Consider the following 27,202-nt stretch of genomic DNA (forward strand, 5'->3'; position numbering starts at 1 on the left):
TAGCATATGCCCCCCCCTCAGCCAAAAGCAACCTTTTGATGCAAGAAAGGAGAGCCTTGGGCAAGTGAGGCCTGCTTAGGTAGCTAGAGATCCAGCCAGCCCAAGCAGGCCTCGCTTGCCTGGGGCTCTCATGGGCCGCCTCCCCCCCAGTCAAAAGGCCAATCCAATCACACCTTTATGGGCATTATGAAAAGAGATCTACAGAGACTTGTCAACCAAACAACAATCAGATATGTCTGTTCAAAGCATAAAAGGCTAAACTAAGATTACGATCACAATAAAACCTGCTTAGAATAATTTTTAACAATTTTAGCCAAGAATTTGGCAACAGCTTTTGCGATATCAATTATGTTGTCATTTAGTAGGAAATGGCAATCAATCCTATTTTCTTGAATGTAGGGACAGTAAGGAAAGACTATCTAACAGAACCTTCCAGTTGGCAGTTCAATAAGATATGCTGGATGGAATCCGGCAAGCTTGACCCGCATAGACAATGTCTCTCGCTAAAGGGGACTTGAAGAAATCTCCCATCGAGAACATTGAAAGGAAATGCATTCATCCTAGCCAGCATAAAAACTCTCCGATGTTGTGGATTATCTAGTTCAGATAAACATTTGGCCATTTCCCTGGCTGTCTGATCAAGTCCAAGTGAGGCAGGAGAGCAAGTATAAAACTGGACAGGACACAGTTTATGAGATTCTAGATCTAAGATTCTCTGTTTGATAAATCTAAAATTATAAGATTCATCAGATGAAAATAGATCATCAATATACTTTCCTGCACAAGAGCTGGCCTGCAGCGATACCAGTCAAAAGGCTAGCAAGCCACCCACCACTCAAAATCCCATAAGAAGTGGAGAAAGGGTGATGCAGGCTTCTTCAGGGGTTAATGAGGGCTGCTGGGGGCGTGGCAAAGCTCTGGGTGGGTGACCATTCTCCTAATCCACGTATTGTTATGCAGCTGCACCTACTATTCAATGGACAAGGTAGGTGGGGAGGGAGAACCCTCGGAAAGGTTCAGGAGCTGCTCTCCTGTGAGCTCCTGCTGAATCTGAGGCCTACCACCGACATAAGATTTCAGTTCAAGCATTACAAACAGAGCGTGAGAGAAACTTATGTTTCAATATACCGGCATTCAGACTGAATTTACAAAAGAAGTTGCACAATAATATATTTGTAACTTCAATATTTTACCATTTAAAAATTTAGGTTTCCTAAAGAAATGGATGAAAAACTAATGATCCTCTAGTCTAGTAGCAGCATTGGAAATATCCAGTCAATACTGATAAGGAATAAAGTACACATGATTATGTAGACACCCATATGCTGTAGTCTGATCTATTTGGTATAACATTGTTGGACGTAAAATAAACAACAACCGGGTCCTAGTAGTTATGCATGCAGTTTGTTGTAGCTAATAGAGAACTGAAGAAGAAGAAGACTGCAGTTTCATACCCTGCCCTTCTCTCTGAATCAGAAACTCAGAGTGGCTTACAATCTCCTATATCTTCTCCCCCCACAACAGACACTCTGTGAGGTGGGTGGGGTTGAGGTGGGTGGGTGAGGTGGGTGGGGTCTCACAGCAGCTGCCCTTTCAAGAACAACTCCTGCAATAGCTATGGTTGACTCCAGGCCATTCCAGCAGCTATAAGTGGAGGAGTGGGGAATCAAACCCGGTTCTCCCAGATAAGAATCCGTACACTTAACCACTACACCAAAATGTTTTGAGTAATAATAAATGTTTCCCAAATCCTATCATACCACACTTCAAGTGTGAGTTTAGCTAAGTCTTTCCAGTGAAAGGCAATGTGGCGTGTCTGCCTGCAGCTACCAGCTGACAAAAATGGATGATTGGGAGGGTGGTTTCGATGTCATTGTACCCCATTGAGTATAGAATGCTCACCTTGATGGATCAAGGGTCTGATTCAGGATAAGACAAATTCATGTGGTCGTGCAAGTTTTATATCTCAATATGGAAAGAAAGAAAGAAAGAAAGAAAGAAAGAAAGAAAGAAAGAAAGAAAGAAAGAAAGAAAGAAAGAAAGAAAGAAAGAAAGAAAGAAAGAAAGAAAGAAAGAAAGAAAGAAAGAAAGAAAGAAAGAAAGAAAGAAAGAAAGATGGAATTCAGGCCGTATAATGGGTCAAAAAGACATTCTGTGGCATGCCTAAATTCATGGTATAGCCTGGCCAAGTCTATTCCCTCACGATCTGTTCTGGAAAAAGAGAGTGACTTTAAGAGAATTAGAATCTTAAGAGAGCTGAGAAACCGTTGGAGATGAATCAGAACTCCGTGTCCAGCGTCAGTTAACGTGAGGTCATTTATCTCAAAGCTGATGAGCATCACTTGCTTTTGAAGGTAACATTCATCTCATGAACTTCTCCTATTGGACATTTTTTTTTATGAGACAGCAGGAAAAGGCTACACATGAATAAATAATATTCTCCCTTTTGGTTTCTCCATCTTTCACCTGATGGAGTGACCTGCCCCCTCACCATCTCCCCACAATCCTCTCTCACTCTCCAGCTACTTCTCCAGGAGTTATCCTGGGAAAGACCTTCACAAAATCTTATTCTCTTTGACTTTCACCAGAAGAGATTGGTGTCTGCTCCTCTTCTCTCCTACACATTCTAGGTTATCTAGGGGTGTAGATAGAAGGTTATTGACCCAAAGGTAAGTTTCCACAGCATGCACATGACCACATAGTAAGCCCGTGACTCCCACCAAAAGATGAGGAGAGTTTTGAATTTGGGCTACAAAATTATTCTTGCTGCTCCAAAGGAGGTGGCAAATTTTCACCTGTTTGTCTAGTTACATGGACCTCATGGTGACTTATCAAATTGGATGTTGTTACAGATCCAGAGGAATTGCCTCATCAGAGAGAGCTTTGACATCAGCTGTCTGCCTGTCTCACCATCCACCACCATGGAGATGTTCCTAAGACACTTTGTCTTCTCTGTGCTTCTCTCAACAGGTAAGGAGGGAATTGAGTAGACCATCAGGGAAGTCTTCTGATGACTTCTCTTGGGCCACATCCCATCAGTGTCCCTTGGTTGAAATAGAAGCAAAATGGCTGAAATCCCAATGGTCATTAGAGAAGTGGAAGAAAGAGAATCTTCCTCTTTCTGTCTCCGGCCTAACCCCCTTCTCAAAATCTATTAGACCTTTGGCTTAACCCTCCTGTGTTTATTCAGAACTGGAAGGGATGCTAATTATGGATAACATCAACTGTTCTTTCCTCTTATAACCTGTAACAAAAATTGACAACAAGAACTGTAATAATGATTTATACTGCTGATATGAGAGAGAGAGAGAGAGGGAGAGACAAAGAGAAAATCAAATTGCAAATGTTTCATGTGGTCCCATGGCTCTACTATGAAGTGCCATATTCCAAATCTGTGTTTGATCTGCCCTTGAAGATCTCCAGCTTCCCATTAGGAGAAACATCGAGAAAACTAGTAATGGTGAGAGAGAGAGCGGGAGAGACAGAGACAGAGAGAAACAGAGAGACAGACAGAGAAGCACCTCTTAAGTGTAATATAGCAGGGGTGGCCAACGGTAGCTCTCCAAATGTTTTTTGCCTACAACTCCCGTCAGTTTCAGCCATTGGGTGACCTTGGACCAGTCATTGCTCTTAGCCTGAGATACCTCACAGAGTTGCTGTGAGTGTAAAATGGAGGAGAGGAGGATAATGTAAGCTGCTTTGGGACCCCATTGGGGAGAAAGGCAAAGTATAAATCAGGGGTGGCCAACAGTAGCTCTCCAGATGTTTTTTGCCTACAACTCCCATCAGCCCCAGCCAGCATGGCCAATGGCTGGGGCTGATGGGAGTTGTAGGCAAAAACATCTGGAGAGCTACCATTGGCCACCCCTGTAATATAGCATGCAGCCAAATGCCATATCCAGAGACTGAGCCTTTCTCTTTCTGTTTCCTTCCTAATCCCCTCAATACCTCTGATTCCTTTGGCTTAACCCTCCTTGTTCGTTCCTAGATGAAAGGAAACCTAATTTTGGACAACTGCATTTTCTTATCCCCTTCTACTCTGTAAAAGGTTTTGATAACAACCGTAATAATGATTTAAGCTGCTGATTGATTGATTTATGTATCAGATTTATATCCCGCCCTCCCGCGACAGGCTCAGGGCAGCTAACAACAGTTTAAAAACATTCACATTTTACAAACATATTAACATTAAATATATTAAAAAAACATTTCCATACATATTAAAAATCCAAGATGGCCAGCTTCTGATTTCCATTATAGTCGTTCAGTGAGATTGTCGGTGCTGTAAGGTAATAGCCACCTCCCCCTAACCATTAAAGGCGAGCTTGAATAGTTTGGTCTTACAAACCTTGCAGAACTGTGGCAGGTCCCGCAGGGCCTTGATGTGTTCGGGGAGGGCATTCCACAAAGTGGGGGCTATTACCGAGAACGCTCTGGCTCTAGTGCTGGTCAATCGAGCTTCTTTCGGTCCAGGGATCTTAAGGAGATTTTGAGACCCTGAACGTAGTGCTCTCCGGGGGTATGTCTGGGGAAAGGCAGTCCTGAAGGTAGACAGGTCCCAGGCCATATACGGCTTTAAAGGAATATTTGTATGAGAGAGCGGAATCAATCTGTAAATGTTGCAGGTGGCCCCCTGGTACTGCTAGGTCATGCCATACCCCAAATCTGTGCTTGACCTGCCCTTGGAGAGCTCCATTAGCAGAAACACTAAGAACAGTTAGCAATGGTAAAAGAAAGAGCAAGCCGGATAAAACCAGCGGATGGCAACGTCATTCGGCTGGGGAGCCGCCTTTGCCCCCTCGGATGGAGGGAGAGGCGTGCCTTAGTGGCTGTTGCCACATCCGGGTGTTTAGGAAAGAGGAGGGGGCTGACGTACTTACAACCAGCCTGCCTCCTCCCTCAGTCATCGCAGGATTGCAGTCCACCCTCCTGCTCTCTTGGCAGTGCAGGCTTCTGCTGGTTGCTTCCTTGAGGAGGGGCCAGGTATGAATGTTCACCTCTTTTGAACTGGCATGGGAAGGGGTGTTTTTCGCCTACCTTGGGCTGCGGTAGAGGTTGAGTAATTGGCATGGTGGTGCTGTTAAATGGGTTGTCACTTTATTTGCAGACATCAGTGGGCGTGGGGATGTGGTTTTGGTGAAGCCTCAGCAATCACCCCCTTTGGGTTCAGGGGTCGGTGAGTATGGCCCTGGGCTGGGAAAAGTGACTGTCTTTAGGGATCATTTGGGTGAGCCTTCCTTAAGTTGTACAGCGAAGGGGAGGAACTCTTGGGCGATCCTTGCTGTGTTGCTGGCCAGGTCTGAGCCATGCCTTGTTGGCTCCATCTGGGGCTGGGGAGCTCACCTGCTAGCCAGGCAAGAAGAAGAAGAAGAAGACATTGGATTTATATCCCGCCCTCCAGTCCAAAGAGACTCAGAGCGGCTCACAATCTCCTTTCCCTTCCTCCCCCACAACAGACACCCTGTGAGGTGGGTGGGGCTGGAGAGGGCTCTCACAGCAGCTGCCATTTCAAGGACAACCTCTGTCAGAGCTATGGATGACCCAAGGCCTTTCCAGCAGCTGCAAGTGGAGGAGTGGGGAATCAAACCCGGTTCTCCCGGATAAGAGTCCGCACACCTAACCACTACACCAAACTGGCTCTCCAAACTGGCAAGGGAGGGGTTTTATGACCCCTGGCCTTGCGCGTGCCTCAAGTGAATGCCCTTGCCGTTTTAACCATTTAAAGTTAATAAAGTGGCCTTTAGTTATCCAACACTCGTGTCTGCCTCTTCCTTTCCACTGGGAGGGCACTGCCCCTTATGCATAATATAGTGCAGCCAAATCCTTGTAATAGAGATAATTTTCTTTAAAAAAAAATACGAAGGAAATCAGAGCAGGTGAAATAGTGAAGGAAGATAAGGCATGAGGATGAAGATAAGCAAACCATTCAATGCAGGGACCTTACAGGAGGAGAGCAAGTTTGGGGGTGTGGCTGACTAGGAGATGGTGGGCGCAGGTTTGCAATCCCTGCTCTGCCCTGAAACTTCATGAGCGATCTTGGGCCCATTATTTCTTGTCAGCTGAGCCAACCTCCAGAGGAGTTTTGTGAAGATAAAGCAGAGGAGGATAGGACACTCTCCACGCTGCTCTTTCTTTTCTGTCTCTAGGAGCTTTTCTGGAGTGTGAAATTTGTTCTAGCCGCGGCAGTAGCTGCATTGGCGAGATGGAACCCTGCGATGCTGGTGAAGACATCTGTGCCACCATCACTATTGAGAATTCTCTAGGTGGGTGTGAAGGACCATGAACCGGGACAGGGTGGTGGGCAGGCTGTAGATCCAGGCAAGGTTGTTTAGCCCCTTGATGGAGATTGATTTGGGTGCTGGTCTAGAGAGGTTGGCTTCAGGTTCCACACTGCCCATCTGCAGTCTCTGATGCCACTGTCCTTGCATGAGCCCCGATTTGTGTCATTCCTGTTCATGTCTGCCAATCTCCAGGTGGACCTTGCAGTTCTCCAGAAGTTATTGAGCTTCAGAATTCCGAGACCAGCTTCCCCGGAGAAAGTGGCAGTTTCAAAAGGAAGACTCGACAGATTACATCCTTACTCTGTTCCCTTCCCAAATTCTGCTGTCCCCAGGTTCTGTCCCAAATTCTCCAGGAATTTCCCAACAGAGAGCTGCAACCCTTGTCCTGCTCCTTCTCAGGACCTGTAATATCTACATTTGCCGAGCAAATGGGACAATTCAAGGGCCAATACCAGCGCAGGGGTCTCTCTCCTGCATCACACTGTTCCTAAATCCCCCTCCCAGTTCTGCTTAGAATAAAATTAAATTTCACCTGAAATCATCTTGTCTTGCAAACCATCCAGGTGCGCTGAATTGTTTTGGAAACATCTGGAAGACAACGTTGGTAGGTGGATTCCAGTTATCCCTGTCCACAAGTTCAGCTATCATCCTAAAGGCTGAAGAATGTAGTAACAGTCTGTAGTGAACCAACATCTGGCAGATGTAGAATTTGGTTCATCAGGATGAATTGTTTGCTTGGCAATGATTCAGTCCAAACCCCATTCTGATAACTGATTCCCTGTTGATACCTGTGTGCTATTATCCCCCCAAATTTTGATCCACACACATGGCTGATTTACAAAAGGGGACAAGGCCCCATCTTAAGCAGATCTATTCTTTGGTAAAAGTATATCAGTTCAATAGGACTTACTCCCAGGAAAGGGACTGTGCCCACTGTGTAAGGCTTTTAATAAAACGTGAGCCCCCTCCTAGTTTGGTTCTGCCTAATATTCAGAAATGTGTTGCCTTCTGCTGGGCTCAAAGAAGGGTAGAGCAGATACTTAATGTGTGGGGCAGCAGATGTAGGGAGATGGCTTCGTCCTCCTCAATGCTCTGTGCTCCTGCAGAAGTGAACAATTGTCATTCATTGCTATGAGGGGAATGGACATCACTGCACTTGTGGACAGAATTTCAACCCATCTCTGACCACGTGTGGTCCCTGAGAAAGTTCTCTGAGGGATCTTTGCAGCACCCAAGCCCTCTGTCCCATCCCAACCCATTGCAACCCATTCCACTCATCACAATGACAGTTGCTTTGCTGCTCAGAAAAGAAACCTCTTGCTTTCTGTTGCCTCTGCAGAAAACATTACAGTCCTGACAGTAGTGAAAGACTGTGTTTCTTCTGAGATCTGTATGTCTCCTGGGAAATCCATGAATTTGGGGAAAGGAAGATACATCCGTTCTTACTCCGTCTGTTGCATTGAGGATTCCTGCGCAATGGAAAACCCTCCATGTAGGTGTACCTTTTTATTTATAGATTTATTTTGTTTTCCCTCATCTGCTTCCACAACTCAATTTACTACTCACTTTGACCTTTGATCTTTTTTCCAATTTGATGGTTTCCTTCCTGCAATGGAGGGTGCATCCCAGGTGGGTGAGAAGGACCTGCTTGTATGCTTTCGAGCCAGTGTGGCGTAGTGGTGAAGAGTGTCAAGACTAGTGTCTGGGAGCCTCTGATTCAAATCCCCACTGGTACCATGGAAGCTTGCTGGGTGGCCTTGGACCAGTCACTGCTCTTAGCCTGAGCTACCTCACGGGGTTGTTGTGAGTGTAAAATGGAGGAGAGGATGATGATGTAAGCCCCTTTGGGTCCCCATTCATGAATTACATAAATTAAATAAATAATCAGTGGCATTTGTCATCAAACGATAAAACTGAGCACTTATCGCCAGGATTTATATACTCTAAAATGCTTCGCATCACTCCTCTAACGCTCAGGGCAGGACAAAACAAATTCCAGCTGCAACACTGCATAGGATGCCATGCTTCTTGGTAGCCCATATCTGCTTCTCTGGCTCTTTTTGGAAAGAAGATATTGGATTTCTATCCCGCCCTCCACTCCGAAGAGTCTCAGCGCGGCTCACAATCTCCTTTACCTTCCTCCCCCACAACAGACACCCTGTGAGGTAGATGAAGATATTGGATTTATATCCCACCCCCCACTCTGAAGAGTCTCAGAGCGGCTCACAATCTCCTTTACCTTCTCCCCCACAACAGACACCCTGTGAGGTAGATGAAGATATTGGATTTATATCCCGCCCTCCACTCCGAAGAGTCTCAGCGCGGCTCACAATCTCCTTTACCTTCCTCCCCCACAACAGACACCCTGTGAGGTGGGTGGGACTGGAGAAGGCTCTCACAGCAGCTGCCCTTTCAAGGACAACTTCTGCCAGAGCTATGGCTGACCCAAGGCCATTGCAGCAGATGCAAGTGGAGGAGTGGGGAATCAAACCCAGTTCTCCCAGATAAGAGTCCACACACTTAAGCACTACACCAAACTGGCTCTCCAGTTAGAAGAAGAAGAAGAAGAAGAAGAAGAAGAAGAAGAAGAAGAAGAAGAAGAAGAAGAAGAAGAAGAAGAAGAAGAAGAAGAAGAAGATGATGATATTGGATTTATATCCTGCCCTCCACTCTGAAACTTAGAGTGGCTCACAATCTCCTTTATCTTCCTCCCCCACAACAGACTCCCTGTGAGGTGGGTGGGACTGGAGAAGGCTCTCACAGCAGCTGTCCTTTCAAGGACAACCTTTGCCAGAGCTATGGCTGACCCAAGGCCATGCTAGCAGGTGCAAGTGGAGGAGTGGGGAATCAAACCCGGTTCTCCCAGATAAGAGTCCGCACACTTTACCACTACACCAAAGTGGCTGAAATCTTTATTAGGGATTTGTTCATAAGTAACAGGAAGTAGGAGGCAGTGCAATTATATTATAAGAGAAAATGCCATTTAAAACTATAAATATCTAAATTTAGTATAAAATCAAGGTCAGACTAATGAAGATCCTGCTGATACTTCATTTCTTCCATAAACCGATAAAGCCATCCTACTTGGTTTGATTATTGCCCATCAGTGAAAATAAGCACGGAAATATTCATATTTGCTGAAGCATGCATATAATCATTACTTTTTTGTAGCAGGAACTCCTTTGCGTATTAGGCTACACCCCCCTGATGTAGCCAATCCTCCAAGAAGTTTCAGGGCTCTTAGTACAGGGCTTACTGTAAGCTCCAGGAGGATCGGTTACATCAGGAAGGCATAGCCTAATATGCAAAGGAGTTCCTGCTACAAAAAAAGCGCTGCAGTACAGTAAAGGCATATCTGTTCAAAGTTTAAATGGCACAGATCTTACTTTCCAACTTTGCTGAAAATTGTCTGTTGATAGCAATACTGGAGGAGGGGAAATAAACTGAAAGAGATTGGATTGGAAGAGTGAAACTGGAGAGGGAGGAACAAGTGAGGTAAAAAAAAAACAAAACTAAAGGAGGGGAGGGTGTATCAAAGAAGTGGGGCGGGGGGAAAGACACTGCCCAGGGGAAGAGACTGGAAGGAGGATAAGCAGGCCTCAGATTCAGCAGGAGCTCACAGGAACGCAGCTCCTGAACCTTTCTAAGGGTTCCCCCTCTTCCTCCACACCCACCTTGTCCATTCAACAGGAGGTGCAGTTGCATAACAATCCCTGGATTAGGAGAGTGAGCAGCCAGCCAGCCACCAGGGGCTTTGCCATGCCCCCAGCAGCCCTCATTAACCCCTGGAGAAGCCCTCAACACCCCTTCTCCACTTCTTCTGGGATTTTGGGCAGTGGGTGACTTGCTGGCCTTTTGAATGGGTTGGGGGGCGGCCCAGGAGAACCCCATGTGAGCGAGGCCTGCTTGGGCTGGTTGGATCTCTAGCCAGCCCAAGCAGGCCTCACTCGCCTGTGGGTCTCCTTTCTAGTTGGATCAAGTTATTTTGGCTGGGGGCGGCATATGCTAACGAGGTATGCTAATGAGCTCCACCACCTATTTTTCTACCAAACAACCCCTGAGGATAAGGTGGTGGAGAGGAGGGAGGGTACATACATACATGCGTCGCCTAATAGCAGCAGTATCCCTTCTTCTCCAGTCTGACTGGTTTCTTTTCCTTAGATGAAAAATGAATGTTGATTTAATGGATTACTAATCTATGCATTGCCTGAAATGTATATGGCTAAATTGGCTGCTCCCCCCACCTTTAACTGGGCTATGGCCCTAATAAAAAGTCCTTCTATAAATGAGAGAGGGTTGATTGGGGTAGAACCAGCTAGGGTTGCCAATCCCCAGGTGAGGGCAGGGGATCCCCCAGTTTGGAGACCCTCCCCTCACTTCAGGATCATCAGAAAGCGGGGGGAGGGGAGTGAAATGTCTGCTGGGAACTCTGTTATTCCCTATGGAGATTTATTCCCATAGAAAATCATGGAGAATTGATCCGCAGGTATCTGGGACTCCGGGGGGCCCCTGTTTTTTGGGGTAGATGCACCAAATTTTCAGTATAGCATCTAGTGCCTCTCCCCAAAATACCCCCCAAGTTTCAAAAAGATTGGACCAGGGGGTCCAATTCTATGAGCCCCAAAAGAAGGTGCTCCTATCCTTCATTATTTCCTATGGAAGGAAGGAATTGAAAAGGTGTGCCGTCCCTTTAAATGTGATGGCCGGAACTCCCTTGGAGTTCATTTATGCTTGTCACACCCTTGCTCCTGGCTCCGCCCCTAATGTCTCCTGGCTCCACCCCAAAGTCCCCAGATATTTCTTGAATTGGACTTGGCAACCCTAGAACCAGGGCTTTTGTGTGTGTGTGTGTGTGTGTGTGTGTGTGTTAGCAGGAACGTACAGGAATGTAGTTCTGACTGGTTTGGCATCAGGGTGTGTGTGGTCTAATATGCAAATGAGTTCCTGCTGGGCTTTTTCTACAAAAAAGCTCTGTGTAAAACAACGGTGGTGACAGGTGGTGTGGCCTAAAATGCAAATAAGCTCCTGCTGGGCTTTTTCTACAAAAAAGCTCTGCACAAAACAATGATGGTGTCAGGAGGTGTGGTCTAGTATGCAAATGAGTTCCTGCTGGGCTTTGTCTACAAAAAGCTCTGCGCAAAACAATGGTGATGCAGGAGGTATGGCCTAATACACAAATGAGTTCCTGCTGGGTTTTTTCTACAAAAAGCCCTGCGTGAAACAATGGTGGCGACAAGGGGTGTGGCCTAATATGCAAATGAGTTCCTGTTGGGATTTTTCTGCCAAAAAGTGCCCTAGGTAGAACAACACTTTGCATACAGAGCCAAAATTCTTTTGGCAGATTCTTTTTTAAATGTTCTTTTCAGCTGCTGGAACTGCTGCTTAAAAGAGGAAGGTTGGCTACTGCTGGGGAGAGAAAGGAGGGCTTCTTAACAGGTCCTACTCAACGATCACTGCCTGCCCAAACCCAGCAGCAGCGTTGTCTGCAGTGTGAAAAGAACAATGGGATATTAGGGATTGCTCAGCTCTCAGCCTTGGCATTTTGAACCAAGATCAAAGCGTGAAGCTATCAGAAGGAAGATTCTCTGAATTAGATGCAATTAACAACCACATCGGTGTCTCGGTTTCCACTTCCCTGCTCCTCATGTTAACTCCCTTTTTTTGTCCTGCATTCAGTAGTGACATCAGGAAATGAAGTGAATGGAAAACACTGCCCATCCTGCTTCTCTATCAATGGCAGCTGTCATACCGAAGAGGCAGATTGTTCCGGCGATGAGAATTATTGCTTTGAGGTGTTCTCATCTGAACATATTGGTAAGTTCGATTTTGCACGCAATGAAGGTGCTTTGGCAGTTATCCCAACGAGAGCTTGTTTGGTGTAGTGGTGAAGTGTGCGGACTCTTATCTGGGTGAACCGGGTTTGATTCCCCACTCCTCCACTTGCAGCTGCTGGAATGGCCTTGGGTCAGCCATGGCTCTCACAGCAGTTGTCCTTGAAAGGGCAGGTTCTGGGAGAGCCCTCTCAGCCCCACCCACCTCACAGGGTGTCTGTTGTGGGGAAAGAGATTGTAAGCTACTCTGAGATTCAGAGAGAAGGGCGGGGTATAAATCCAATATCATCATCATCATCCCCCCTTTTTTAGCTAGGTTCAGTTTTGTGGTTTGATATTAATGTGGGCATTTAGACCCCATTTTTCTCCCTGTTCGGGGGCCCGAAGCCACTTACAACATCACTTTGCCTCTCCTCCATCCTATTTTCACAATACCCTTGCGAGGTAGGTTAGGCTGAGAGTCTGGCCCATACTGGACCTTGTGAACGTCCATCTCAGAGTGAGTCTTTGAAGTTTGTCCTCTCCGTTCTTGTGGCTTTTCTGTACTCTGCTTTTCCTCTCCAGTTAGTTCCTGTTTCTTCTGGAGCAGCGGTGGGGGAGTTCTGTTCCATACATGTTTTGCTGTCTTCCAGCTTATCTCCCTGCAGATTTAGACGGCAGGTTTTATGCTGGACATATACTGGTATAATATCAAATTGCCCACTAGAGGGAGAAAACACATGTGGAACAGAAAATCCCCTGAAGGAAAAAGACATACAGCAAGGAAAATAAGACTGCGGAAAAGTCCCCAGCCTGACACTCTAAGCACCACATGCTGGACCATTCTTAGCAGTGGAGATACAACAAAGAACATTGCAACATGAAGGGTCGCTTGTCAGTCAGTCAGTCACCTTTTTTGGCGTGTATATGAAGGGACTCTTCCTTGAGGCAGGATGACACAGCTGCTTCAGAGAGCAACTCGTATTTTCTTATTCACGTATTTGCCTCTTTCCTTTTGAATCCTCAAGAATCTTGAGGTAGCTGATACCAAAACATGCATAGCATAACGTAAGAACATACAAGAAGCCATGTTGGATAAGGCCAATGGCCCAGCCACTCCAACACTCTGTCACACAGTGGACAAATCCCCCCAGGTGCCCTCAGGAGGTCTACTGGTGGGGCCAGGACACTAGAAGCCCTCTCACTGTTGCCTCCCCCCAGCACCAAGAATAAAGAGCATCACTGCCCCAGACAGAGAGATCCATCAATACTCTGTGGCTAATAGTCATTGATGGACCTCTGTTCCATATGTTTATCCAATCCCCTATTGAAGTCGTCTATGCTTGAAGCTGCCACCACCTCTTGTGGCATTGAATTCCATGTGTTAATTACCCTTTGGATGAAGAAGTACTTCCTTTACTCTGACTGCTCAGCTTTTCCATTGACTGCCCATGAATTCTTGAACTGTTATGAAATCTCCAATGGGCAATCATAGGCCTTATTGGGCAAAAAGCCACACCTGTTCCCACCCACTTTCTCAAAACACTTGGTGGGCACCAGAAAAGGTGTCGGTGGTTGCCAAGGCAGCCCTAGGCACCACATTAGGGTCCCTTGGACTAGGATTACATAATTCAAAATCAGTGTAAACAGAAAAGACTCCAGAGCAGGGGTGGCCAAACTAGCTTAACACAAGAACCACATAGAATAAACATCAGATGTTTGAGAGTGGAAGGAAGGAAGGAAGGAAGGAAGGAAGGAAGGAAGGAAGGAAGGAAGGAAGGAAGGAAGGAAGGAAGGAAGGAAGGAAGGAAGGAAGGAAGGAAGGAAGGAGGGAGGGGAGGAAAGGTGGGAAGAAAGCAACTTTAAATGCATTCTCCAATGAGAATGGTTTGCTTGGAGAAGTGATCTAAAAGAGAGAAATGCCTTCTCTAAGCAGGCTAATGGCATGCTGGGGGCTTCAAGAGCCTCACAATATATGTGAGAGAGCAACATGTGGCTCCTGAGCCATAGTTTGGCCACCCCTGCTCCAGAGCATGATGTGCCATTCTGCTTTCTTTCTCTCTCTCTTTCTCTCTCTTTCTTTCTTTCTTTCTTTCTTTCTTTCTTTCTTTCTTTCTTTTCTTTCTTTCTCTTTCTTTCTTTCTTTCTTTCTTTCTTTCTTTCTTTCTTTCTTTCTTTCTTTCTTTCTTTCTTTCTTTCTTTCTTTCTTCGGAAAACAGTTCCTGGGACAGAAGGGTTGCCTTGACTTTTCATCTTGTCCTCCATATCCAGGTGGAAGAGTCTTGGATACTGTGATGAAGGGCTGCGCCACCAAGAATGTTTGCTTGGCAATAAACGAAGGAGAAAGCACCCCTATTAAAGAGTCCGGTATGTCTTTCAAGCATGGTGAATGCACCCCCAAAGTTTCTGGGGGGTCTCAGACCACCGGACTCCTCTACCTAGCCTTCGCTGAGCTGCTGCTGCTGGAGATTATCTCGTGAAAGAACACCTGTCTGAGATGATGTCCCCTGCACTCTGCTGTATCTCCCTGTTACCTGAAGAAGACCCCTTCCAAATGCAAGATCAGCAGTATATCAAATGCCTCTTTTCTTTGTAGCAGCCAGGAAAAATAAACACCCGCTATAAAAGGAATGTAAATCTAATGTATTTCATGTCCTGATGGAGGAAGATGTGTTTGTGTTTGTTAAGTGCTGCCGAGCTGCACTTTGATTTATGCCAACCCTTTAAGGATCTCTGAAATGTCTTGTCCTTAACAGCCTTACTCATATCTTGCAGTCTGGGGGCCGTAGCTTCCTTGATTGAGTCAACCCATCTCCTGTCGGGTCTCCTCCTTTCCCAGCTGCCTTTGACTTTTCCAGGAATTATGGTCTTTTCTAGAGACTCTTACCAAAATATAGAATCATAGATGAGAGCCAGTTTGATGCAGTGGTTCAGTGTGCGGACTCTTATCTGGGAGAACCGAGTTTGATTCCCCACTCCTTCACATGCAGCTTCTGGAATGGCCTTGGGTCAGCCATAGCTCTGGCAGAGGTTGTCCTTGAAAGGACAGCTGCTGTGAGAGCCCTCTCAGCCCCACCCACTTCACAGGGTGTCTGTTGTGGGGAGAGATGATGTAGGAGATTGTAAGCTGCTCTGAGTCTCTGATTCAGAGAGAAGGGCGGGGTATACATCTGCGCTCTTCTTCTTCTTCATGGAGTTGGAGGGGACCTCTAAGGTCATCTAGTCAAATCCCCCAGACAATGCAGGAAAGGCATCCTATCCCCCGTGACCCCTGCTCCAAACAAAGAAGGTGGCAAAGATATGATAGCTTCAATTTGGTCATTTTACCTGCTAGGCAGTGTCCATGCTGGATTGGATCTAGGACCCACTGGATTTGTCTTTCTGACAGTCCCTAATATGTTATGCCAGGGGTGTCAAACATGCAGCTCAGGGGCCGAATCAGGCCTCCAGAGGGCTCCTATCAGGCCCCTGAGCCAGTGGCTGTCCTCTGCTTCCTTCTCCCTCTCTCTTGCATCCTTCTGCATCACAGCTCGCTTTGCAAGGCTTGCTCAGTCACACAGGAGCTACAGAAGAAAAACCCTATTTTCTTCATCAACTGGGGCTCCCCCCTTGGGGAGGAAGGGGGGGGGAGGCAGAGCTTGTTTTTCCAGGCTCTCTTAGTTGCACAGCAGAGTTACTGAGCCAAGTCTCTCTTCCTTCTAGCAGCTGAGGCTCCTTCCTCTCCTGGTCCCCTCGGGAAGGAAGGAAAGAGCCAGAGCTTCCTTTGCTCAGTTCCCTGGATCCCATGGGAGGGATACAAAGAAAGTATCTTTAAGACTAACAAGTGCTGACATTTTAAGCATGTTTGAAGGTTGTGGGTTTTTTTTGTTTAAACTATTCAATTAATTATTTAATTATAAAGTTTATATCTCTGCTACCTAATCTTAAATAGGTACAGGCTTGGCCTGGCCCGACATGGCCTGGCCCAACCTGACATGGTCCGGCCCAACAAGGTCTTATTTATTCCTGTTCTGGCCCTCATAACAAATGAGTTTGACTTCCCTGTGTTAAACTCTCCACCAACACCACATTTCAGACAAATCAACTTTAAGAACACAAGGACATAGGAGAAGCCATGTAGGATCAGGCCAATGGCCCATCCAGTCCAACACTCTGTGTCACACAGTGGTAAAAAAAACAACAACAACAACGCAAGGGCCATCAAGAGGCCCACCAGTGAAGCTAGAAGCCCTCCCACTGTGCCCCCCTAACACTTTCTTCCTGCTAGCTTTCTTCATTGTCCAACTTTCATACACTCATCCATGGTAATGAGCAGGGCTCATTTTGTAGCAGGAGCTCCTTTGCATGTTAGGCCGCACCTCCCTGATGTAGCCAATCCTCTTGGAGCTTACAGTAGGCCCTGTAATAAAAGTCCTGTAAGGTCTTGGAGGATTGGCTACATCAGAGGGGTGTGGCTTAATATGCAAAGGAGCTCCTGCTACAAAATCAGCCCTGGTAATGAGGAATACCTCTTTGGCTATTTCCCCCCCTTGAATTCACATTGTCCTTTAGGGACATGCAGCTGGATTTTTACCAGGGGTCGTTTAGTAGAAAAAGAGGTGCTGGAGCAAATTAGCACAACTCATTTGCATATGAGACACCCCCACCCCCAACATCACTGGAAGGTGTACCAAATTATATCAGCTCAGCATTTGCTTTAAAATGCTTCTTGAATTATAATTGTCAGAAGAAAACCTTGCTCCCATCATACTTTTAAAATGACTTTCTCCTATGTGGCCACAGTGGTGTGAGGAAGATTTCCATCTGTCTGTTTGATATGTTTTGGTTATTTCCCCATTTTTCGTGGGGGGAAAAATCAGAAAATTTGTCGAATCTTAGAGTTCAGCAGGGGTGGAATTCTAGCAGAAGCTCCTTTGCATATTAGGCCACACATCCCTGGTGTAGCCAATCCTCCAAGAGCTTACAAAAAGAAGCCTTATAAGCTCTTGGAGGATTGGCTACATCAGGGGTGTTTGGCCTAATATGCAAAGGAGCTCCTGCTAGAATTTCATTCTGGAGTTCAGCAAAATTTTCACGGGGGGGTTGAACAATGGAGCCCAGAAGCAAGTATTTGGGAAGGGGGTAAGAAAGCTGGTTTCAGGTAACCGGCTTGAGGTTGACTCAGTCTTCCATCCTTCTGAGGTCGATAAAATGAGTACCCAGCTTGCTGGGGGGGAAGGGAATGGCAAACCACCCCGTAAAAAGTCTCCTGTGAAAACGTGAAAGCAACGTCATCCCAGAGTCAGAAACGACTGGTGCTTGCACAGGGGACTACCTTTACCTTTTTAAGAAAGAAAGAGCCCCGTGGCACAGAGTGGTAAAGCTGCAGTACTGCAGTCCTAAGGTCTGCTCACGACCTGAGTTCAATTCTGGCAGAAGCTGGGTTCAGGTAGCTGGCTTGAGGTTGACTCAGCCTTCCATCCTTCCGAGGTCAGTAAAATGAGTACCCAGCTTGCTGGGGAGAAAGCGTTGATGACTGGGGAAGGCAATGGCAAACCACCCTGTAAAAAGTCTGCCGTGAAAACATTGTGAAAGCAACGTCACCCCAGAGTCAGAAATGATTGGTGCTTGCACACCTTTACCTTTTTAAGAAAGAAAGAGCACGATAACATGTAGACGTTCCAGAGCTCCGCACCTTTGAGCTCCTGTCCAAAATGAGGCCTGAATCTTGGGCAGTAAAGATCCTACTTGACCATTGCCCTGTAGGTTCAATGAACAGGGCACAGAAGCCAAGGCCATCCTTGATGGCACCTGCTAGCTATGGGTTTCAGAGACTGATTTGGACTTACCGCTACGGTGGCGGACCTCCTGCTGATTATCAACCCAGAAGTGAGAATGAGTAACTCTAGGGATTTCTGGAAACTCTATGGTTTTATGGATCGCAAATGCCCCTCCCATGTCCCTGCCCCCAACCCTCCTGCTGGTTGCCAGGCTCAGCTTGGAAATCCTGGGCTCCCAGGCTGTTAGCGTTGCTAAGTCCCTCCTGGCCACTGTTGGGGGATGGGGGGTTAAGGTTGCCAGATCCAGGCTAGAAAACTCCTGGAGATTTGGGGATGGAGCTTGGAGAGGACAGGGGTCTCAGTGGGGTGCAATGCCCTAGAGTTCACCCTCCAAATATCCATTTTTTTTCTAGGGAAACTGATCTCTGTTATCTGGAGATGATCTGTAATTTGAGGAGATCCCGGTCCCACCTGGAAGCTGGCATTCCTACCTGAGGGTCTATAGACATGGAAGTTCTCTTTAGATGTTCTCTTTAGTAGCTACTGATGGGCATCTCCTCAGGCCCGTAGCCACCCAACCCCCCTATTCCAACTATATGGCCCCTCCTTTTACTACCCCACTCTCCCCGCCATCCTTTGGGTGTGATCTCAGTTGCAGAGACATGAGCACATAGTGTGCTTGGGAGAGAGTCTTCAGCAGAAAGAGGGGTGAGAGCTGTCAAGTCGGCAGATTCAATAACGAGTCGTTGTTGAAACAAAATGACTAGTTTATTGAAACTGTTGTTCTTGGCTAGATTAGTATTGAAAGACTAAAGATCATACACTAGAATACAAGCATATAAGGTACGCTTCAAAGGGATTCTTTAGGGAGGGGGGATTATGCAGGGCACATTCACACATTGATGTTACCATTTCGTTCTCGGGCCTTCTCTGGCCTTGAGTGTCGCCGGCACCAGACTCCCCCTGAGCTAGGCCTGAGAAGGCTCAGATAAAACATTCACATATTCCCATTTCAAAGCTAGACTACATAACAAAGAAAAGGAGGGGGTAAGGAGAGTTCAAGCTAGCAGCAATGGAATACAGTTTGGCTTTTCCCAGGATGCTTTTCCCCTGAGCCAAAGTTAGATACAGACTTGACCATAGTTTTATACAGACTTGACAAGAGCAAACTTAAAAGGTGTGGTCCCCCCCCCCACCCCACCCACCCCGGTCTCTGGATGAGGATTTCTTTTAATTTTAAAAGTGTTATTAGTTTTCTAGAAATTGAGGGCAAGGGGTTAGGGTATAACAGATTATAGTTATAAATTAATCTTAGTCTGCACATAGTATACTTTCATAAAATACAACTCCGCATCTAATAAACTTTCTTAAAATACATAAATTGTCACACATTAAATACATAAATTGTCACACATCATTATCTCTTAACTTTACATCATCAATATTTTTATATTTTTATATTGTAAGTCTTCTTATTAAAATACCTATTCAAATTGACATTTCCAACAAAGAGAATCTTATAGTACAGAATACAGGGGAAAGGAGATATAAGTTTACACCAAAGAATCTTAAGAGTGTTTTGTATCTAGCCAAATATAGAATTTCAACCGGTATTTTCTTGCTTCCTCCTTTCCCTCCCCCCATAGTCTCTGGATGAAGATTTCATCCAAAACTCCCTCCCTCTACGCTGTGGAGCCTTGTGAGCAAAAAAAATCTGCTTTAAGCTAAGATGAAAATCAGCATTAAGCCAAGACGAAAATCTATGCGCTGGAGGCTAAAAAACTGAGCTGGCTCACACTAACTCAGTTTAGAGGGAACAACACCCTTTTGACCCTGATCAATATCAAAGATTTTCGACTGGAGGCCACCGTTCATAAATACAATGGTAATAGTTCCCTAGATATAAGAGAGAGAGAGATCACAGCAGAAAGAGCAGACTGCATAGCTGGGGTCGGGCGGGGTGGGGGGGGCACCAGAGGGAAGAAGCAGTCAAGCCCTGCGGCTCCTCCACCAAATTTTTTAGCTCCCAGATCCTTCCACCCAAAATTTTCTGGCTACAAGTTTTTATCTCCTCTTCCTTGAATCTCTCTAATTTTAAAGCCATCTCTGCATTTTTAAGCCATCTATGCTTGTGGCGATCACGCAGTCAGGTGATTTCATGGTTTTATTTACAGATTAACTTGCTTTATGCCTGCCTTTCTCCCCAGCAGAGGAAGAACAGAAGAACATAAGATAAGCCATGTTGGATCAGGCCAATTGCCCATCCAGTCCAACACTCTGTTTCACACAGTGGCCAAAAAATTTATACACACACACACACACACATATATATATATATATATATATATATATATATATATATATATATATATATATATATATATATATATATACACACACACACACACACACACACTGTGGCTAATAGCCACTGATGGACCTCTGCTCCATATTTTTATTTAACCCCCTCTTGAAGCTGGCTATGTTTGTAGCCGCCGCCACCTCCTGTGGCATTGAATTCCACATGTTAATCACCCTTTTGGGTGAAGAAGTACCTCCTTTTATCCGTTCTAACCCGACTGCTCAGCAATTTCATTGAATGCCCACAAGTTCTTCTATTGTGAGAAAGGGAGAAAAGGACTTCTTTCTCTACCTTCTCCATCCCATGCATTACCTTGTACCCCGCAGGCGACGTTTCTCCAAGCTAAAGAGCCCCAAGCGTTTTAACCTTTCTTCATAGGGAAAGTGTTCCAAACCTTTAATCATTCTAGTTGCCCTTTTCTGCACCTTTTCCAATGCTATGATATCCTTTTTGATGTTCATCATTCTCCTCTCCTCCAGATTATCCTTGTTGTGTGAGCGTGGGACCAGCTAGCTTCAAGAGCAACATAGGGATTCACACCTTTCCCATGTCCTTGCTAGAGCTACCAATTCCTGGTTAGAAAATTCCTGAAGATCTGGGGATGGAGCCTGGGGATGGTGAAGTTTGGGGAGGGGAGAAACCTCCGCTGGGTATAATTCTATCAAGGCTACCTTCCAAAGCACCAATTTCCCCCTAGGGCAACTGATTTCTAGCATCGGGAGATCAGCTGTGATTCCAGAAGCTCTCCAGGCCATACCTGGCTGTTGGCAATCCTCATCCTCATCCCACTCTTGTGGGCATTCAGTTTAAGTACAGAGAAGTACAGAGAGTGTTGGAATGCAGGCTTGGAGGACAGAGAGAGATAATAACTTGGACGGGATGTTTTGCAGCCTAGTTTGATTTATGTCTCAAAGAAACTTGCTGTTGTTTTTATTGTACGCATGTGTGAGCTACCGTCTCTGGGCAGAATGCACAGGGTAATTAATTGGCTGGTACAGGTGGCATGTTATGAAGTCATGAAAGATATAAAAGGCAGCCCTCGATATTGGGAGGAGTTCTCCTTTTGTAGCGTCTTTGGTCTTTTGTCTTTTGTAAGGCTTTTTGGAGGAACTAAGAATGTGCCAAGAAGATAATAAAGAGTTTTTGAGTTTTGAAGAAGCTTCTGACTGATTTGCGCAGCACTAGATAACTTTTTCCAGGCGCCTCCTTGTGTGTGCATGTGTGTGTTTTTCTTTTGGTGTAAATCTTGCTCTTATCACCAGTGCGTGGGCTGGATCTACGCACTTGGTCCCAGCTTCTGCATTACGACATTTGGTGCCCTCTCTGAGGCTCAGAAGAGATAGCATGACAAGATAACCTGATTTATTGATCATCACTCACCTCGCGCCCGGCGAGGGCCAACGACGTCGAACTTCACCTGGCCAAGGTCCCAACGGGGTGAGTTGGCTTGTCAAGTTAGACCACACACACACTGTAGTGAAGATGGGGTCTACGTTATGTGCTGCTCAGGCTAATTTAGTGCTTGAAAATCACTCCACTCCGCTTCAAAGACATTTTATTCATCCGGACAAGGATCCCGACAGTGGGAGTGATTTGTCAAGTAAAGAGCACACAGACCCTGAAAAAATGGGTTGTTCCTTATCAGCTGGCCAAGCCAGCCTCAGAAAATATTTACACTGTCTTCTTTCCAAAGAAGGACTTGTTGTTAGAAAATCTGAAGTTTTTGATTTGGTGAAAACTATAACGGAAATTTGTCTGTGGGTTCCTGAGAGTAAAACTTTAACAATACAAGACTGGCAAAAAATAGGGAATGCCTTTCAGGATCATCCAAAAATCACAGCCAAAGTTCTGTGCACCTGAGGCAAAGTAAAAGCTTGTTTAGAAGGGCTTAAGCCTACCAACATTCTATTCAATCAGCAGACAGAGGCTGGAGCAATGTTTTCTGGTTTTTTACCTCAAATTTTGCCCCCATTGCCTTCAGGGTCATTTGCCACAACCCCTGGGAACGATCAAACTTACCATCTACCCCCTAAATCACCGGATTGCTCAGAGTCAGATGAGCAGCTACTCAACAGCATTGCTCTTGTTCCAAAAATGCAGAGGCCAGCACAATTAACTACAAATCTCCAAGCTGCTGTGCTGGAGGAGGGGGGTGAAAATATTCGAGGAAGCCCAAATACAGAACATCAAGGCCAAACTGAAGTTGTTTTCCCAGAAGGCTCATGTGAGGGAGGACAGCTAGCTGTTTGTGGCAGATTTGATACATTCCAGAACACAAGCCAAGATGCTACAGAACTCTATGCTGAATCTGTTAATGGACTTATGAGGGCAGTGCAGAGGCAGATTGACAGTGCTGGGGCTGGAAAACAATTGTCTTTTGAAAATGCTAATGAGGATTGCAAAGCAGCTTTGACACCTATCTACAGCAATCCCACCACTGATATTCAATCTATGCTCAAAGTGTGCCACAATGTGGGGTTTTGCCTCCTGTTGGCTGCAGTTTTAACTGCTCAAGGATCATTAAATCCAGCAGTGTCATTACATGCCCTGCCTATACACTGGAAATATGGATGACATTCTGCTGGCTGAAAGTGGACATTAAGTCATCATATGGATTTTTTTTTTAGTAACAAGTGTTTCAAGAATATGGCCTTATGATTGCACCAGAAAAGATTCAACGTCAAAGTCCTTATATGTATTTAAGGCACAAATTTTCCACAACTTCATTAATTCCAGTTTTTCTACAAGTACAGCTTTTAAAGACATTGACAGTTATACAATTACAAAGTACACTGGGAAATATTAATTGGGCTAGGCCTTCCTAGCGTTTACAACCATGGAACTGTCACCTTTATTTTTAGCACTTGCTGGACATTCATCTCCTGCAGAAAAGATTGAAGTCTACCTTTGAAGAAATTGCTGTCGTGGAATGGATTCATCTACCACATACTTTTTCAAAGAACTTGTACTCAAAGATTATAGCAATCTCTGACTTGTTTTTTAAATCCAGAAGTAATCCAATCCAGTTAACAGGAAAAGATATTAATCTTGTTTATTTTCCCTTTTCACAGGTTGTTGCAGACTACTTCAAAGTTCCAAATAGCTTTTGAGGGTTTTCTGGGAACAATTGCTTGTAACACCCCCCAAAGATAAATGTTTGTTGTTGTTTTTTCAAATGCCTTATTACTAATAGCTTGTTTTTTCCATACCCTTTGCAAAACGTGTTAACTCTTTTTACAGATGGATCTCCAGGGTGTGGGAAGTGAACTTTACTGATTTACAGTCATCAGCCCAGTGGTCAAAATTGGCTGCTGTAATATTAGCATTTCAGTTGTTTGAAAATAATGATATTACTCTTGTAGTAGATACTTAATATGTGTTCTGATTAATGATGCATTTACTTTTGTTTTATTTGGTTTCATCTATTGACAAAGAGTTGTATGAAATGTTTTGTCAGTGCAGTTTTTATTACAGGAAAGAAGAGCTTTCTGTTTTGTCACGCACATTCGTTTCTGCTCTGGTCTACCAGGGATGTTGGTAAAAGAAAATGCACATGCAGATGCAGCTCTTCAGAATAATGTTTTTTCCTTGTTTGACAATCCTATTCAGTCACATGCTGCATTCCATCAGTCTACTAAGACCTTGCACAGAATGTTTTCCATACAGATGTTACAAGCAAGAGACATTGTATCTGTGTGTTTTTTTTATTGTAAGACTTCTATTAGCTTTCTTATGATGCAGTGAATTTTCGAGAAGCTCAGGCCAACCAGGTTTGGCAAATTGAATGTGACTCCTGTGTCAACTTTAGCTCCTCTCAACACATTGCATCTCACCATAAACACATCTTTGGGTTTTATCTGGACTATGCCCATGAAAGAAGAAACATCATGTCATGTTATTCAACATTGTATTTGAGCTTTTGCAGTTATGAAGGCCAGGATGTTTAAAAATGGACAATGTGCCTGGCTATGTTTCTACAGCATTTGCAGATTTTTGTCAATTGTGGGGAATGAAATTAACTCATCCTATTCCTTTCAATTCAACAGGTCAAGCTATTGTGGAGAGAGCTCATTTGATCTTTATATTGCTATTGTATTGCCAGACGGAGGGGAAAGAGATTCCAACAGCAGCTGTTCCCACAGTCATGGCTAAAGTGCTTTATGCTTTAATTTTTTGTTTATTTCCCATAACAGGGTCTCATATTCCTGTTGAGCTTTATTTTAGGTCAGAAGAACAATTGTCTAGATCACTTGTCACCTATCAGAAGTTTCCTTATCCTGAATGGAAAGGTCCTGTCCTCCTGATCACCTGGGGAAAAGAATATATTGCAGTAGCATTAAAGAAAGCATTTCTATGGATTCCCCCAACGTGGCAGGGTGTTCTATGGATCCCTGCTCGATGTGTCAAACCATGGTGTAAAGAATTTGGATTGTTTTTGTAATTTCAATGTTAAGAGTAACAGTTGGAGATGGAAATGTAATTCTGAAATCAAAGACAAACGTGAAAACAACTGAAAATTATAGTTATGGTTTGAAAGATGGTATATTTTTGTTTGTAAACATAGTGCTTATAAGGTTTTGTTTTCTTATTAGAGAAGCAAATGTACTCTAATTGCTCTTAGTCATGATATGTATACTGTTAAGCATTCTGATATTATGGTATCATATAATCCTCACTCACTCACACATATATATGTATAAGCAAGCACTGAATAAGTTACAGATAGTATTATTGGATATTGCAAGTTTTATTCTTACTATGATTTTTGTTAGTAATGATTTGATATTGTTAACCATTTCTAAAGATATAGAATTATTTACTAATGCTTTAAAAATAGCTATTGCTGCTTTGTTAATTGAAATGAATTTTGTAATGAATACTGTTTTTTAGAATTGTCTTGGTTTAGATTTTCTATTTTTATAGAATGAGGTTTTGTATCTTCTTAAATCAATCTTGTTGTTTTTATAAGTGAATCAAGGGTTATAGAGGAAGCCATGGGTAAAATATGATCCTGGTTTCAAAATTGGGAGTAGTTGGGAAATTTTGTAATGGCAGTGATTATGATATTCCTATTATTAATAGCTTGTTTTTATATTCAATGTATTTTTTCATTAATCAATGTATTTAGAACATGTAGTCAACGTTCTCCTTCAGCCCTGATGGTTGCAAGGCGATAATTATTTCAACAAAAATATCAAACACTTCCACTGAAGAAAAAATAAATAAAAACAGAGGAGATGTGGGCATTCAGTTTAAGTACAGAGAAGTACAGAGAGTGTTGGAATGCAGGCTTGGAGGACAGAGAGAGATAATAACTTGGACGGATGTTTTGCAGCCTAGTTTGATTTATGTCTCAAAGAAACTTGCTGTTGTTTTTATTGTACGCATGTGTGAGCTACCGTCTCTGGGCAGAATGCACAGGGTAATTAATTGGCTGGTACAGGTGGCATGTTATGAAGTCATGAAAGATATAAAAGGCAGCCCTCGATATTGGGAGGAGTTCTCCTTTTGTAGCGTCTTTGGTCTTTTGTAAGGCTTTTTGGAGGAACTAAGAATGTGCCAAGAAGATAATAAAGAGTTTTTGAGTTTTGAAGAAGCTTCTGACTGATTTGCGCAGCACTAGATAACTTTTTCCAGGCGCCTCCTTGTGTGTGCATGTGTGTGTTTTTCTTTTGGTGTAAATCTTGCTCTTATCACCAGTGCGTGGGCTGGATCTACGCACTTGGTCCCAGCTTCTGCATTACGACACACACTCTTAACTGCCAAATCATACTGATTATTGGCACTGCAGTGGCGGGTCAGCAGCTGCTGTTGGCACACACCCGCCATTTGTGACATTGCTGGGTTTAAAGCAACTAGCTGGACACACGCACTGCTTTTGTGATCGCACAATCAGCAGCGTTGCTCAGTTGATGGGAGTCGACGTATCGGTCCATGCTCGGGATTCACTGCATCAGCTACAGTTCCCAGGTAATGAGAATTGGGCCAAGTGTCTGGGATGCCTCCATGAACATGTTTGGCCTTGAGCAGGGGTGTCGAACTCATTTTTTATGAGGGATGGGTTTGACATCAATAAGACCTTGTTGGGCTGGGCTGGGCTGGGCCAGGCCATGTGTGTACCTATTTAAGATTAGGCAGCAGAGATATAAACTTTATAAAGGACACAGACAAACGTAACTAAAGATTTTTTTTCAAAACCTCCCCTTAAAACATGCTTGAAACATTAGCACTTGTTGGTCTTAAAGGTGCTTTCTTTGTATTTCTTCCAGGGGATCCTGGGAGCTGGGCAAAGGAAGCTCTGGCTCTTTCCCTCCCGCCCCAAGGGACCAGGAAGGGGAGGAGCCTCAACCAATGGAGAAAACTGAAGTTTTGCTCAATAGTTCCTGTGCGATTGAGCAAGCCTTGCAAAGCAAGATGCAGATGGAAGCAAGAAAGAGGGAGAAGGAAGCAGACAAAGATGCAGAAGGAAGCAAGAAAGAGGGAGAAGGAAGCAGACAAAAGACAGTTGCTCAGGGGCCTGATAGGAGCCCTCTGGGGACCTGATTCAGCCCCCGAGCTGCATGTTTGACACCCCTGGCCTTGAGAGTCCAGCAGAGAGAAGCGCGAGAGGCTGGAACCCTCCATAGAGAAGAAATGCTGATCTTCACCTTCCCACAAGAGGACAAAATAACCCAGAAAGCACTTCAATTGTATTTTCTTTTTCTGTTGAGCTGGTGGTTAGTAGACAGCAGGTGAGAAACGGAGCGGGCGGGGAGGAGTAGCCACAGGAAGCATTTCAAGAACACACCCATGCAAAAAAGATCAGTAACACTATTCAGAACGATGTTTGAGTGCTCCAGGCATGGAGTGTTTTTGAGTGTTTGAGAACAACAGTCACAATTCGGATATGGAATGTGGTTTGAGCAAACAAGTAAAGCCGAACACGGCCAAGATGAAACAAACAGGGGCGGGTAGGAAAAGCAGTCCTCTTACTTATACTTTGTCTTCAGT

At 44.7% G+C, this 27,202-nt stretch overlaps 2 protein-coding genes across 2 annotated transcripts in view; both read left to right on the forward strand.

Moving 5' to 3' along the window:
* The window catches only part of LOC132586072 (interferon-inducible GTPase 5-like), a 410,404-nt gene that overhangs the window by 327,456 nt on the left and 55,746 nt on the right, over positions 1-27,202 (forward strand). The window lies entirely within an intron of this gene.
* On the forward strand, positions 2,922-14,571 carry LOC132585845 (phospholipase A2 inhibitor and Ly6/PLAUR domain-containing protein-like). The gene is made up of 6 exons (XM_060257721.1): positions 2,922-2,970; positions 5,108-5,176; positions 6,147-6,263; positions 7,621-7,773; positions 11,958-12,095; positions 14,363-14,571. Exons 1-6 carry the CDS (start codon positions 2,922-2,924, stop codon positions 14,569-14,571), a joined length of 735 nt encoding a protein of 244 aa, XP_060113704.1.

This window comes from Heteronotia binoei, chromosome 17, assembly GCF_032191835.1.
Source record: "Heteronotia binoei isolate CCM8104 ecotype False Entrance Well chromosome 17, APGP_CSIRO_Hbin_v1, whole genome shotgun sequence".
NCBI lineage: Eukaryota > Metazoa > Chordata > Lepidosauria > Squamata > Gekkonidae > Heteronotia > Heteronotia binoei.

Bases quoted from the DNA above. Each gene is read 5' to 3' on its own strand.
- LOC132585845 (XM_060257721.1), top strand. From the start codon at position 2,922: ATGGAGATGTTCCTAAGACACTTTGTCTTCTCTGTGCTTCTCTCAACA. The intron at 2,971-5,107 runs GTAAGGAGGGAA...CTTTATTTGCAG, and splicing joins CTCTGTGCTTCTCTCAACAG to ACATCAGTGGGCGTGGGGAT. The intron at 6,264-7,620 runs GTGGGTGTGAAG...TTGCCTCTGCAG, and splicing joins CACTATTGAGAATTCTCTAG to AAAACATTACAGTCCTGACA.